Source organism: Marmota marmota, unplaced genomic scaffold (assembly GCF_001458135.2).
Source record: "Marmota marmota marmota unplaced genomic scaffold, marMar, whole genome shotgun sequence".
Taxonomy (NCBI): Eukaryota; Metazoa; Chordata; class Mammalia; order Rodentia; family Sciuridae; genus Marmota; species Marmota marmota.
This window is the reverse complement of record NW_026000249.1, coordinates 6,288,164-6,302,195: the sequence shown is the minus strand read 5'-3', so window position 1 is coordinate 6,302,195 and position 14,032 is coordinate 6,288,164. Positions and strand designations below refer to the sequence as shown.

Here is a 14,032-nt window from a genome sequence, read left to right as displayed (position 1 = left end):
CCCGCCCCCACAAAAGAATTTGGCTTAAAGCCAAAGTAGTGATTTTGCGTGCTGGGAATGGAGCCCAGGGCCTTGCTCGTGCTAGGCAAGTGCTTTACCACTAAGCTACCCTCCACCTTGCAGCCCCTGAGAACATTGTTTTAAAGTTACTTTATCTGACTGATAGAGGATCATCAAAATTTAAAACTTTTTAGTCTTTCCTCATATTGGTGTAGTGAATTTTTTGGATAGAGTGATTCAGAACAATGATTCATTCATTCAGATATTCTATCCCTGGCTTTTACATGATCCATTTCTGAGCTTCTATCTGTTAGCGCCACAAAAACACAATTACTGTCTGCTTTCTTTCCAAGACTATGCTATAACATTTACCCTGACTTAAATTTAAAGCTACATTGCTTAATTTCTTCTCTAAGTGTGGATGATTTCTCTTCTTTTCTTAAAGGGATGAATTCCTGGGACAAGGAAACTTTCATACCTAAGTATCCTTCTAATTCAAGGAGGCTTCTTCTTACATACAGAGGATTTCTGCACCGGATTTTTCTGGGATCAGAGCTGCTATGATAGAACTATTCTGCCCTGTTTAGTATGGTGGCTACTAGCCATATGTGGCTACAGAGCACTTGAAATGTGCTTGATTAATTCTAGTGAGTTCAAATAGCCACATGTTACTAGAAACTACCATTTTGTAGGCTAAATGATAACCTTAGGAAGTAGAAATTTTTTGTTCAATCATCATTTCCTTATTGCTATACAGTACCTTTGGGTCTCTAGGGGTGACAGGAATTGGTGATTTTTATTTTGTACTAGATTTTTAGACCACTTGATAAAACGTCTTATTGAAAGCTTTGAAGTTATTTTATTTTCCCCATAAAGCATTTTATTTAATTATATTCAGCTTGATACATATAGCAATTATTTTTCAAATTTGGAAATACAGCATAATAACCATGCTCTGTACTATGATAATGATAGGATTAGAGAGACATGCTCAATCTATGTGCTCCATGATCTAGGAGTACACATAGCTTTATAGAGTTGTGATTGGTGGTGGTGGTGGTGGTGAGGAATATGGAATTTCTACCCAGATTTGGAAGTGTCACCCTTTTAATTCTTTTTATTTTAAAACAAGATTCTGGATATCTGGGAAAAGCTACTTTTCTGTTCCTATTACCTGAGGGAGAATTTGAATTCATCATGTAGGGGGTTCTTATAACCTTTGATATGAAAATAGCTTAATTTTTCTTCATGATAATGTAACACATGCTCATCATGAAGGTTCACCCAATATAGAAACATATAAGGAAGAAGAAAAGAGCTTGAACTCTTGCCACCTTGAGATGTAGCTACTGTGAACATGTTGAAAGCCTGTCTTTTCATCACTCAGAGACAAGTTGGCATAGACTGAAATATGAGTACCAATTCCATTTTATGGTGTTATGATTAATACCTAACAAAGCTGTGACTAGAAAAGCAGTTGTCCTTGTTGTTTCCCAGGGGCAGCCCACTGGGTCAGCATTGTGTTTGTTTATCCCTGGGGACCCTTCCCTCAGGGACAGAGAAGACTTTACAGGAAATGGCCTGAAGCCATCTCAGAAAAAGAATGATCCTGGGTTAGCCTGCAGTCTGAGGGATACCATGGAAACAGAGCCAACACAAATCTGCAAAGGGCCTTCTAGAAGCAGGCTGACTTTGGGAATGTACGATTCATCATGGCACTCACAAACTATCGCTTAGTTTTGCTAACACCTTCCACAGATAAAATCCTGAATTAAGTGAGATGTGCTTTATATTTAGAATTCTACTCCAGAAACGGATCATGAAAGTAACTGTGATGACAAGTTAAAAAATCATCTTAGCATTTAATGAGTTTTCTTATTCAAAGATATGAAGACCTTTCAAGCAGTTCTTATATTTGTCTGCTTCAATCACATCCTGATTGCTCTCATTTCAGATCATCCTTATTTTGTCGGTGTCCAATTCCATCCTGAGTTTTCTTCTAGGCCGATGAAGCCTTCCCCTCCATACTTGGGGCTCTTACTTGCAGCAACTGGGAACCTGAATACCTACCTGCAACAGGGATGCAAACTGTCCTCCAGGTAACCAGCTCACTACTCCTAGCAATGACCCGAGATGTGCATTTACTAGCATCTTATGTTTCTAAAATCGAATATTATCATAGCATTTTTTTTTTTAAAGGATCAGTTTTTCACCCTTAACAAAGTTTTCTCTCCCCCAAATAATTTAATCATGTTTACAGCAATAATGTGCTAGTTCTCCAGATCATGATGACACTGGGTATTGTTTCATATAATTTTTTTTCATTTTGATAAGTAAAAAATGACTTTCTTTTGTTGATCTTTGATTAATAATTATATATGAATATCATAGTTCTCTTGGCTCTTTGTTTTATGAAAAGATTTTCTGTTCTTTTGCTCCCTTTTCCCTTTTGTATTCTTTTTCATACTGACTAGTAACTTCTTTAGTTATAAGGAAAATTAATCCTTTGTTAGATTGTATGCAGATTTTTTTCAAAATGATTTTGTTTTTCTTCTGGCTTGTTAATGGAAATTTTCATCCTTCCTAAGGCATTTTGGATAAGGACTTTATGTAGTCTCTATGTTTTTTTTTTTTTTTTTTTTTTTTTTTGTGTGTGTGTGTGTGTGTGTGTGTGTGAGCTACTCAAAAAGTATATGCAAAATCAAACTGAGAGTCTGGTTTTTGGGGTCTCCCAAGACCACTTGCACATTGATGATTCTCAAGAAGGAATAAGAATACAGTTGAACTCACAGCTAATATTTATTACAGTGACACAGTAAATATATACAGCAGGCTCAGTAAGGGAAAAGATGGAAGTGGAGTCTGGAAACATCCATTTGCAGGTTTTCAGTGCTTTCTCCCTTCTGTGATAAGTCACACGGAGCTCACCTTCCTTCTAGCAGTGAATGCAAAATGTGCATGATATTTCTGCCCAGAGAAGTCTGTCTGTCTTTAGGGATTTTGTTGAGGACTGATCACGTAGAGGTTCTCTGCCTAGAAACCCCCAAATTCCAGACTCCTAGAAGGACAACTGTGTTCACTATAAATCACATTGTTTGTACAAACAACCTGGGCCCAGCAAAAGGATTTTAATCAGTTAGTAATGGAGCATACATTCTGAAAGGCACATGTATAGACACCAGCCGAGAACCAACCCTGTTGCCCTTTCTAAAGATGGCTGCCTCAGGCCTGCTATGCTATCTTCTTTGTACAAGTATAACTCTAAAATATATATATACACACACACACACACACACACACACACACACATATATATATATATATATATTAAGTTGTACTGAGACATAATACCTTTATTTTATTTATTTATTTTTATGTGGTGCTGAGGATTGAATCTAGTGCCTCGCACATGCTAGGCGAGAGCTCTACCACTGAGCCACAACTCCAGTCTTACAAGTGTAACTTATTAATTACATCATTAAACCTTTTTCTTGGGGGGGGGTACCAGGGATTGAACCCAGCAGCACTCAACTACTGAGCTACATCCCCATTCCATTTTCTTTTTTTTAAAAGACAGGGGTCTCACTAAGTTGCTGAGGCTGGCTTTGAATATGCAATCTTCCTGCCTCAGCCTTCTGAGCTGCTGGGATTACAGGTGTGTGCCACTGTACTTGGTTAGACCATTTTTAGAATGAATAAATCTATGGGAAATTGTGGTCCATTAAATAAAGCTTCTAATTCTTTGGTGATGTCTCTCCTCTTGTGTCTAAGTATAATTTGTCCCATGTATAAAAGGGTGGTCTTGCTGGTATAGTGGAGGGAGACTGTCTCATGTAATTGTAAGAAAACAATTTAGACTAGTCTATGGTAGGAACTTAAATAGGAATGATGATGCTATTATTATTCTTTTACCTTAATTCCAATTTCCTTCATCGCCTGCCTACTGCATAGCCTCCTACCTGGTCTTGTGCTTCTAGCTTTCCTCCTCCTAATCCATCTTCTGCCCTCAGAGTGATCTTCCCACATTATTTTGGAGCTTAAAACCCACCCTCAGTGTCTTCCCTGGGCATATAGGATAAATCCATGTGAAACAGCTTGTAGTCCTCTGAACTCCCCAGAGGGTTTTAATGTCTTTGCTTCTTGGCTTTTGATATGTATTTCTGAACTGCTTAGTGAGCTGGGAAGACCAATCTCTATCCTATCAGTATGCCAGCCCACGGGAATGGATAAGGTGGGGCATGGAGGTGAGAGTAGCCCTCTGTTTTTGGCAGAGTGGTCATTTCTCCCTCTGAGGCATGCTTACTCCATTTAGGCTGAGTCAGAGTAAGATGCTGTTTTCCCCTGCATGAATTGATATTCAATGTCCACCACCATTTCAGACTTGGAATCCTCTTGCTTTTTGACTTTTTTTTGGCTGCAAGGTTGATGTTGCCTGGGGTTGTTATTATAATATATGGTGCAAATTTTTTATTTCTGTGGGGACAGTATCAACACATAGAGTAAGTACTATGCATTTGACCTCTGGCTGTATCACTTACTGGGAAATTTTGTCCAAGTTACCACTCTTCATTCTTAGGGTTGCTATGAGGAATAGTTGAGATGGTGCTTTATGAACCATTATCAAAATACTACTTTCTCCCCTTTTTGTATTTCAAGCATAAAGGAATTGAAAATTAGAAAAAAGAGCTTGCTTCTTTTTTGCTATCTTTTTAAAATATTTATTTTTTAGTTTTAGGTGGAAACAATACCTTTATTTTTATGTGGTGCTGAGGATAGAACCCAGTGCCTCACACATGTTAGGTGAGCACTCTACTACTGAGCCACAACCCCAGTCCTTTTTTGCTATCTTTTGAGCAGCTGTTTTAAACATTTTAAATCTGTTTCCCTGCTCTGTGACTAACTTCAACTCCATGCCTGGAGATTCTTTTTTTCTGATAAATTATTATTAAAGAAATCACATTTGAGTGCACCTTACCTTGGGGGTTATATAGGGCTAAAAAGACGTTCTTTATTGATGTTGATTAACTCTAGTGTTGATGATGTGGGGTCAGCCAGAGTGGAGTTCAAAGTAATACAGAATTCTGTGCTTTTAATGCCTTGCCTGGGTCAATTCTACTGTTTACTATGAAATGCAAAACTCATTCAAAGCATACTAAGTTTTTATTCCATTGCTCTTATATTTTATGGCTTCCAGGGGCCCTTTGAGAAGGAAGTAAGTATAGCAGTAACAATGCTTTGGGGAAAACTGTGTGCATGGCAACGTGTTTTAAGACATGCTTTTTCACATGAAATGGATTCTGATAGAAAGTATTGTAGGAACTCATGCATGCTGGGAATCCTAACTATGCCATTAAAATATTTTAAATTCCAACCACCTCCTTCCGTTAATGAAGAAGTGATTTAATGGTTGCCTTGAGGTTGCATAAAAGGTGGGTTATATGAGGCATTACTATACCCTTTCTCTGGAGCCTTGGAATATGTTTTCTTATAATGGGAATTTATTAGGAGCCAGGACAGATACGCTTGACTATGATAAGCCTTTTGTCTCTCAACCACATGGAGACCATTGTGGTCAAGTTTTTTAAGTCAGGCTAGTGTCCTGAGGATAGGGATTTCCATGAGTCGCTGCTGCTGATTTTCATTTTGTCTTGAAGAAATGGTCCTGTGAGATACTTTCTTAAAAGAAGAGTTTCTACTATTTGGGGAGGGCACATGTATGCATGAGAGATATTTGCTGTGATTTTTAACTATAGGTATCCAGACCTTTAAAAACACTGAGGACCATTGCATGTTGATTGTAGTTTGTTTTTTAAAAACTCATTATTCATTTCTTTGTAAATCAGCACTATCCATTAAAACTTTCTGGAATGATTGAAATGCTTAATAATTGGCATTATTAAATATTGCCATCACTAGCCACACCTGGCTATCGAGCAATTGAATAGGGCAAATGAGGAATGGAATTTTTAATATTATTTGATCTAAATTTAGATAGCCACTGTGGCTTGTAGCTACTGTATTAAACAGTTCAGGTTTAAAACCTTCCCCTTCTCAAATGTAACAAGGCACACTGAATGTGTCTGTACTTTGTGGTACTTCATAGAATTTAAATCTAATATCTGATAATTCTTCCCATTGAGAAGCTCTCTCTGTGTGTGTATGGAGATTACTGAAAAAGATGGGTTAGTTTTAAGATGGAGCTGATATATATTAAATTAAGTGAAAATTCACCCAGATAAATTTAGCTTATGACTTCTTTTAAGTTTGTTCTGTGTGCCTCATGCATGCCAGGCAAATGCTCTGCCATTGAGCTACAGAACAGTAGTTCTGTTCTTGAGTGTCATGGCTTATCTCTCAACCTATACAAAAGAAAATTGGTGAACCCAGTCATTAGCATTGCAGATGCATAAACTCAAGCTAAGCCTCATTTTGTCATATCAGTTTGGGCCATTTCGATGTATTAGCAGAGTTCAGGGCAGACACCCTTCGGATAGAATCAAGACCCAGTATATTCAAAACAGACCTACACAAGTCCACTGGCTAATGTGGGTAGGGAATTACACTTGGTACCAGAAACAATTCTGAAAAACATGCACTTAACAGTTTTCAACTGATTCTTTATATTTCACGAGTTTTGCAGGTGATATCAGTATGAATATGTAACCCTCATAAATAGTAGCAACTTATGTTTTTATGTAACTTTCAGAGCAAGTTTATGTATATTCTGTTTTGGCCCTCATAACATTGTGGTGAAGTTGTAATTTATTATTGCCACGTTTTCTTGGGTCTCAGGAGTCAAGTGACCTTGTCCAAAGATACATGGTTAATACATAATACTTATTTATGTAAATAAATAAATACTATTAATAGTGTGAGGGGGAATATGAGAGGAAAAATGTGAGCCCACCCTACTCCTTTCAGGGCTTAGAAATAGGGAAGGAAGTGTGTGTACCATGTGATACCTGAGGAAATGGAGGTCCCTTGGTCCTTGGCCCCTTCTCACTTGTAGTGTCAGGTGACATGCCCTGGTGGGCTTGGCTGCCCCATTGCAGCCCAACTTAGAGATGAATTTGTGGCCTGGGTTAGTATGATGGGAATTCTAGCCCCATCTCAAACAAGTTGTGTGCTAGGTAGGTCACTTGAACACCCTTGACCTTCATTTCTTCTCCTATAGGGAGTTGAGTACAACTTCTGAATTCCCTTCCTTTGCTAATTCTCTGACAACAAAATGAAGCATGGAACCAGCAAGGATTGAGCATTTGAGTAGGGAGAGGTTATATCCAATTTTTGGCCAAGTTTTTAAAGAATATGTATTTTTTAATAAATTTATTTTTTTCCTTTTAAATGATTATTTCTGTGTGACAGAAATGATTTTTCCTGAACTAAAGTCTAACTAGGTGGCATTTTCTACTTTATTGAATTTAAGGATATATTTTTATATGCTTATTTAACATATCTTGTTTTTTCTGCCAACAATTTCTTTTTCTTTTTGGTACTGGGGATTGAACCCAGGGACTCTTTACCACTGAGCTCCACATCCTCAGCACTTTTTACTTTTTACTTTTTATTTTGAGATAAGGTCTCACTAAGTTTCTCAGGCTGGCCTTGAATTTGAGATCCTTTTGCCTCAGCCTCCAGGGTAGCTAGGATTACAGGTGTGTGCCACCAACTCTGGGTTTTTATACCTGTTCTTAATCTTCTATCTTCTCTCCCTGCTGTAGTGCCCCAGTACCTCTGCTGTTTGCCCAAAAGTCAGGGAGGACAGTGAGAATGAAAACCAGAAAAGATAGATGGTCTTTTATGATTTGGTTTATCTATTTATTGATTTTCACTCAATAGGTAGAGAATAAACTCTTTGTTTTCTAGCCCGTCAACACAGAGTTTCTCCAACTGTTCCATTTAAGAAAAAGGCAGGTGGTGGTGGTGATTTCACCTGTTATGAAATTCAGACATTGTTACTACTCAGCAAAAGCTTGGCCAAGGTTAGGGATGGGTCACGCATGGAACGCTTCCTGGCAGTGTGTCTCCACAGATCAGTAGAACTCTAGTGGAGTTCATCGATGTGCTGATTTATTTTAAACCAAGCAAAAGGAAACCCAAACAGAGCCCATGGCTCAGAGCAAAAGTTCAATTGCAGAGGTAACTGACGGTGAAGATGTATTTCTAAGGGAACCCAGCATGGTGACAGGTGTCAATAATCGGTCCTATTCTGAAGGCTATATGTGACTCAAAACCTTGGATTAATGAGAATGTTTGTTGGAATGGAAAACTTTCATGCTGCTGACATATAAATCATTGTGAAAATATGATCTGAAGTGGATAAGATTTCAAGGTGAGTTTAGAGAGTGCATTAGCACTCTGGTGCACTGCTGGTGTTCCCTGGGTCTTGAGCCAACATGCATGTCTAGTCCTAATGACCACCAAGTTCAAGCTCCCTGTGGAATGTGCTGACCATAGATGACAGGTTCCCATGTAATGAGGAGCTGCTGTTATCTCAAGCACAGAGGCAAGCAGAATTCTGTATCTAGGGAGGAGCCATAGTTCTTAAACAGAGGCAAAAGCCAACCTGCAGCTGACTAACAGAATCAGGGACACACAGCTGTGTTTACTGTTCTCTAATCCTTTCACGTGGCCAGTGAGGAGGAAAAACCATCTTTTCCTCTAACCATCTTAGTTTCTGGCTGAGGCCCCTATAACAAAAGATAGATCAACAACAGAAAAGCACACACGTTTATTTGTGTTTTATGTGACATGGAGTCTTTATAAGGAAATGAAGACCCAAACAAACAGATAAACACTAGTGTTTTTTTCTTTTGGTACTGGGGATTGAACCCAGGGGCACTCGACCATTGAGCCACATCCCCAGCCCTTTTTTATATTTTATTTAGAGACAGGGTCTCGCTGAGTTGCTTAGGGCCTTGCTAAGTTGATGAGGTTGGCTTTGAACTTGCTATCCTCCTGCCTCAGCCTCCCCAGCCACTGAGATTACAGGCATGCACCACCGTGCTCAGCAACCCTAGTGTTTTCTATAGCAGGTAATGAAGAGTGGGGAGTCATGGAGAAATAGAATAGAGCAGTGAGTATAGTGTCATGGTAATGAACCAGGGGAAACTTAGCAAGGTCATTTTATTCAGATTATTCTTCTCTGTGTCTCAGTGTTTTCTGAGAGAAGAATACTCCTTTCCATTGGGGTTTAGGGAGACTACCTCTCAACTGAGGTTCTTATTATCTGCTTCAGGGCCAGAGGGCAGGGGAAGGTCCAGGAGACCTTCTAGCACATACTGTCTCTCAGCATCCTATGGCTTAATATTGTCACTCTGCTGAGGTGCTGTATTCTGGAGTAGTGTGTCCTGGACTCCCTTCATTGCCTAAAGAAACAGTTGTCATCAGAAGGGCAAAAAGTGAAAGAGCTCTAAATAGCCATGTAATATTTTGTGCACTTGAGAAAATTGTGGTCAGTCGGAATAGGTCTAAATGTGGCTCAAACTCAGATGGACTGAGCTTTATTTAGCCCTTAGTTGGACAAGAGTAGATTCACAGAGAATAAAAGGGTGCATCAACTCAGGCTTTTATTTAAATCAATTTACTAATAGAACACCTCCAGTAGACAGCAAACAATAGGTAAGGTTGGCAGGTGGGAAATCAAGGCTTTTGTTGAAATATACAAGTGATCACTGGTCTTCAGAAAATTATAGATTTCAACTTAAATTGAAATGCTTTTCTAAATTTTCTGAAGAAGTAACTTCCAATTTTCAATGAAAGCACGCCATCAATTTCTCTGGCCAAAGAAGTCAGCTGTTACTTGTGGTTGGACTGACCTCTTTCTGTAGTGACTAGAATGTGATAATAGAATATTTCCTAATATTTTCTCTGAGTAGAGGTTAATTATGGAACATGTTTGGAATGGAAAATTGAATCATTGCCTAGGTTTTTGTTTGTTTGTTTGTTTGTGTTTTATGCCTTGTTAAATTAGTTCCTCTTTTGATCTAGTGATAGATACAGTGATGCCAGCGATGACAGCTTTTCAGAGCCAAGGATAGCTGAGTTGGAAATCAGCTGAAGCTAATACATGTCTCGGAATAACGGGGACTGCCTAAAAGGGTAAGATGGAATCTTTGAGTGTTTTTGTCTTATAAGCTTATGGGAGTGTTATAGGACTTGTGTCTCAGGATCCTTCTCCCTTGGGATGCTCCTATTTGACCGGTACAGTTAGTAGGATAGACTGAACCCAAATGGAATGCATCTGAGGTCAACAATTTACAGGTACACCTATAAATGGGTACCTGAAGGATGGAGGGCGTAGAGTTATAAATGGTCTAGGTTTAGAGTTGACAGTTTTTTTTTTTTTCCTGTAAGGCCAGTCCAGATAGTAAGTCTCTTAGGATTTATGGATCTTATAGTCTCTGTCACAACTACTCAATTCTGCCATTGTAGTAGGAATCCAGCCACAGGCAATACAGAAATAAATGCACATGGCTGTGTGCTAATAAAACTTTATTTACAAAAATCATTTTGCTGACTCTTAGTCAGGGCCACTCCTCCCAAAGCATATTTTCTTGGATTTGTATAAAATAAAATAGCATTTTATTTCTTTGTAGGGAAGTGCCAGAGATAGGTTTGGTGTCCAAGGGCAGCTTATTTTCCCCGTGGCTCTATTATGCATTATGAGAGAGGATAGCTGCCAGGATAGCATTATTAAATTTATATTCAGAGGTGGATATGGTTTGGGAGTACCCTAGGGGTTATGGCTGGCCTCAAATTGGATAAGCTTCTCTTTAGTAGGGACAATAGCTTTTGGAAAACTTGTCATGAGTTTATTGTTCTAGTGTGAGCTCCCTTCATATTTGTATGAGGGGCAGACTATGAATGTTCATTGGGGGGAGGAAGCTAAACTGTATCCATTTAGGTTTGCTTCAAATGTGTTGGCTTTTAGGAGCAAGTTAAAATGGTGTAAAGACTATCTAGAGGTATTTTAAGGACATGTATTATTTTATTTTGATGTGGCTAATACTTGTGTTTTTTTTTTTTTAAGCCTCTGAAGTAGTTGTAGTGAAGATGAAGGAATTATCTGAAATCACCACACTCATAAAGAATCGCTTTGTTCTCCAAATATGGGATATAAAGGCTCAAAGGGAATTTGGCAATGCTTACTTCCATGAACCAGAATCAAAGGGGGTAGTTTTCTTCTCCTTCCATAGGTGGCCTTTGGTATTCACAAATTTCCGTAGTTAATTAAACTTTCCCTAGCAACAATAATGGGGGAGAAAGTATGTCTGTGTTTTGTCCAGTGCAACATGATGTCAAGGTGGTGAGCAGGGATCCAGGTAATTGGGCCTTCCTGGTGTTATGTGGCAGGGCACATGCCGTAATTAATTTTGAGTAAAAAATGATTTGTTTTGTTACCTGGAACTCATCCTCAGGTTCATGTGTGGATGAAGATTATTTCAATTTCTCACCCTGCTTATTTCCAGTTAAAAGTGAAATTTAGCAGGTTGAAGACTTGGAGTGGCAAATAAGGGTCTCACCTTAGACACAATATCCAAAAAACTCAGGAATCAAGATCAGTAATATATACAAATTTTTAAATTGAGGTAAAATTCACATAACATAGAATTAACCATTTAAAAGTGAATGATACAGTAGCATGCACCGATGTGCAACCACCACCTTTATCTAGCTCCAAACATTGTCAATAATCCATAATAAATCCCTGTACCCATGAGCAGCTCCTCCTCATCCCCCCTCTTCGTATCCCCTGGCAGTCACAAATCTCTCTTTGATTTGTATAAATTTTCCTATCCTGTATTTCCTATCCATATATTTCATACATGTGGAATCATATAGCGTGTGACCTTTTGTGACTGATTTCTTTCATATATTGTAATGTTGGTGAGGCTTGTCCATGTTGTAGCATGTATCAGAACTTCATTTCTTTTTATGGCTGAATAAAATTCCACTGTATATTTCTACCACAATTTATTGATTCATTTGTTGATGGACATTTGGCTTTGGGCTATTGTGAATAATGCTGCTATGAACATTCACTTGCATATACATTTTGGAACACCTGTTTTTTTTTTTTTTTTTGTACCAGGGGTTGAACTAAGGGGCATTCTGAGTCACATCCCCAGTCCTTTTTTTATATGTTATTTAGATTTAGAGACAGGGTCTCACTGAGTTGCTTAGGGCCTCACTAAGTCGCTGAGGCTGGCTTTGACCTCAAGATTTTCCTGCATTAGCCTCCCAAGCCACTGGGATTACAGGCCTGAGCCACTGTGCCTGGTTGTTTTTTAATTCTTGGGGGTTTATACCAGGAATCACTGTGTTATATGGTATTTCTGTTTAACTTTTGAGGAACAATCACTAATATTTTCATGCAATATTTTTTAAAAATCAAAATCAATTAAAAAAATTAGGGCTAGCTATAGAGTGCTTGCCCAGCATGTCCAAGGCCTTGGATTTGATACTCGGCACTGAAGGAAAAAAAATCCACAGTGAACAAAATATCAAATTTTAAAATAATTGAAAAATTAAAAAATATAAAAATATAAAAACAGTCCTGCACATTTCTCACTTCCTTCGGTCCTGGCCCTGATACACAACATTCTCATCTAGTATACTTCCTGTTTTTACATTTTAACTTTCTAATAGTAATTTAAATATTTTAACTGCTCTATTATTTTCTTTTTTTGGTAGGTTTTTTTGTTGGCCTTTCAATTTTTTTTTAATACTACAAGATGTTACAGCATTATTTTGTAAGACGTTACAGGAAATTCATCTACCAAATACATGCAGAAATGAAATGAACAATTGTGGTAAACAAAAAAGAGCTTCAGGGCCCCATTCGTGAAAATTACAGCTCAAAGATCATAAGGGGTTCCGAATGAAAAGCCCAGGTTAAAAGCTGGAATAGGTCTCATAGAGAGAGGGATAGAAACACAGAGGGGGATACTTTTAATATCACAAAGGGGTAGTCTGACTTAAATGGAAGTTTTCAATTTTAATGATTAGGACTTCTAAAGTCACTTATAACAAAGTGCTTTTGCTTTGGACCAATGGTGTATGTAAATAGGACCAGAACAGAGAGCACTTACAAAACAATAAGCTAGCCTCTTTGTTGTTGGTACATGAGGTTTTTCTCTTTTGGACACTCTCCTTGAACTTTGATTCTAGCGAAGCACAGAACAGTCGTGGCATGGCTGCTTAGAATACCAGAGCAACTGAGGGACAAGAGCTCCTAGGAAGTCACTATGAATCATTCATTCAACAAATCTGTCTTAAGCCCCCAGCATGAGCCAGGCATGGTGTCAGGTACAGGATATAGAGGGAGTCACTTACCTCTTGCACTTGCCTGTCTCTTGGGGCAGGCAGGTTTTAAATCTATAGAGAAATAAGTACATAATTATTATTTTTTTTTCTTTTTTTGGCAGCCTCCTTAGCGCAGTAGGCAGCGCGTTAGTCTCATAAGTACATAATTATAATTGTATGTTCAGGGAGCTGAGGGTGTCAAAGAACAAGAACAAAAGGGCTTGTGAGAGAGAATAAAATGGGGTCCTGTGACAAGCTGGAGAGTCAAGGAAGGCTATTTGGGCAAAGTGAGTAAATAGTTTACCCAGATGTGTGCCTGGCCACATAGTGTTTCAAGATGGTGGACCCAGACCTAGGAGACCTGGTGGGGATGGCTTTCCCTGATGATGCAGTTGGTTGGATGGTGATACTGTTTTAGTGACCGTGTTGTCATCCACTTGCTGTCAGCCTCAGCCTATACTTCATTTGGATTGAAGTATAGTTTGGATTGAAGCTGAAGAGATTTTAAAATTTTTTTCTTCATAAGCCATCTAGTGCCAATCTTTTTTGGGGGGGGAATATGGGGATTGAACTCAGGGGCGCTTGACCACTGAGCCTCATCCCCAGCCCTATTTTGTATTTTATTTAGAGACAGGGTTTCACTGAGTGGGTTAGTGCCTCACTTTTGCTGAGGCTGGCTTTGAACTCGCAATTCTCCTGCCTCAGCCTCCCGAGCTGCTGGGAT

General features: G+C 38.7%; 1 protein-coding gene across 3 annotated transcripts in view; it reads left to right on the top strand.

The window, feature by feature from the left end:
* Positions 1-11,655, top strand: part of Ctps2 (CTP synthase 2) — a 94,759-nt gene extending 83,104 nt beyond the window's left edge. For all 3 annotated transcript variants that reach the window (XM_015488058.2, XM_015488057.2, XM_048796521.1), the window contains 3 exons: positions 1,955-2,099; positions 9,991-10,101; positions 11,033-11,655. In XM_015488058.2, the coding sequence (XP_015343544.1) occupies positions 1,955-2,099; positions 9,991-10,060 (215 nt within the window). In that variant the 3' untranslated portion in view covers positions 10,061-10,101; positions 11,033-11,655. The remainder of the gene's footprint in view (positions 1-1,954; positions 2,100-9,990; positions 10,102-11,032) is intronic.
* The last annotated feature ends 2,377 nt before the right edge of the window (positions 11,656-14,032 follow it).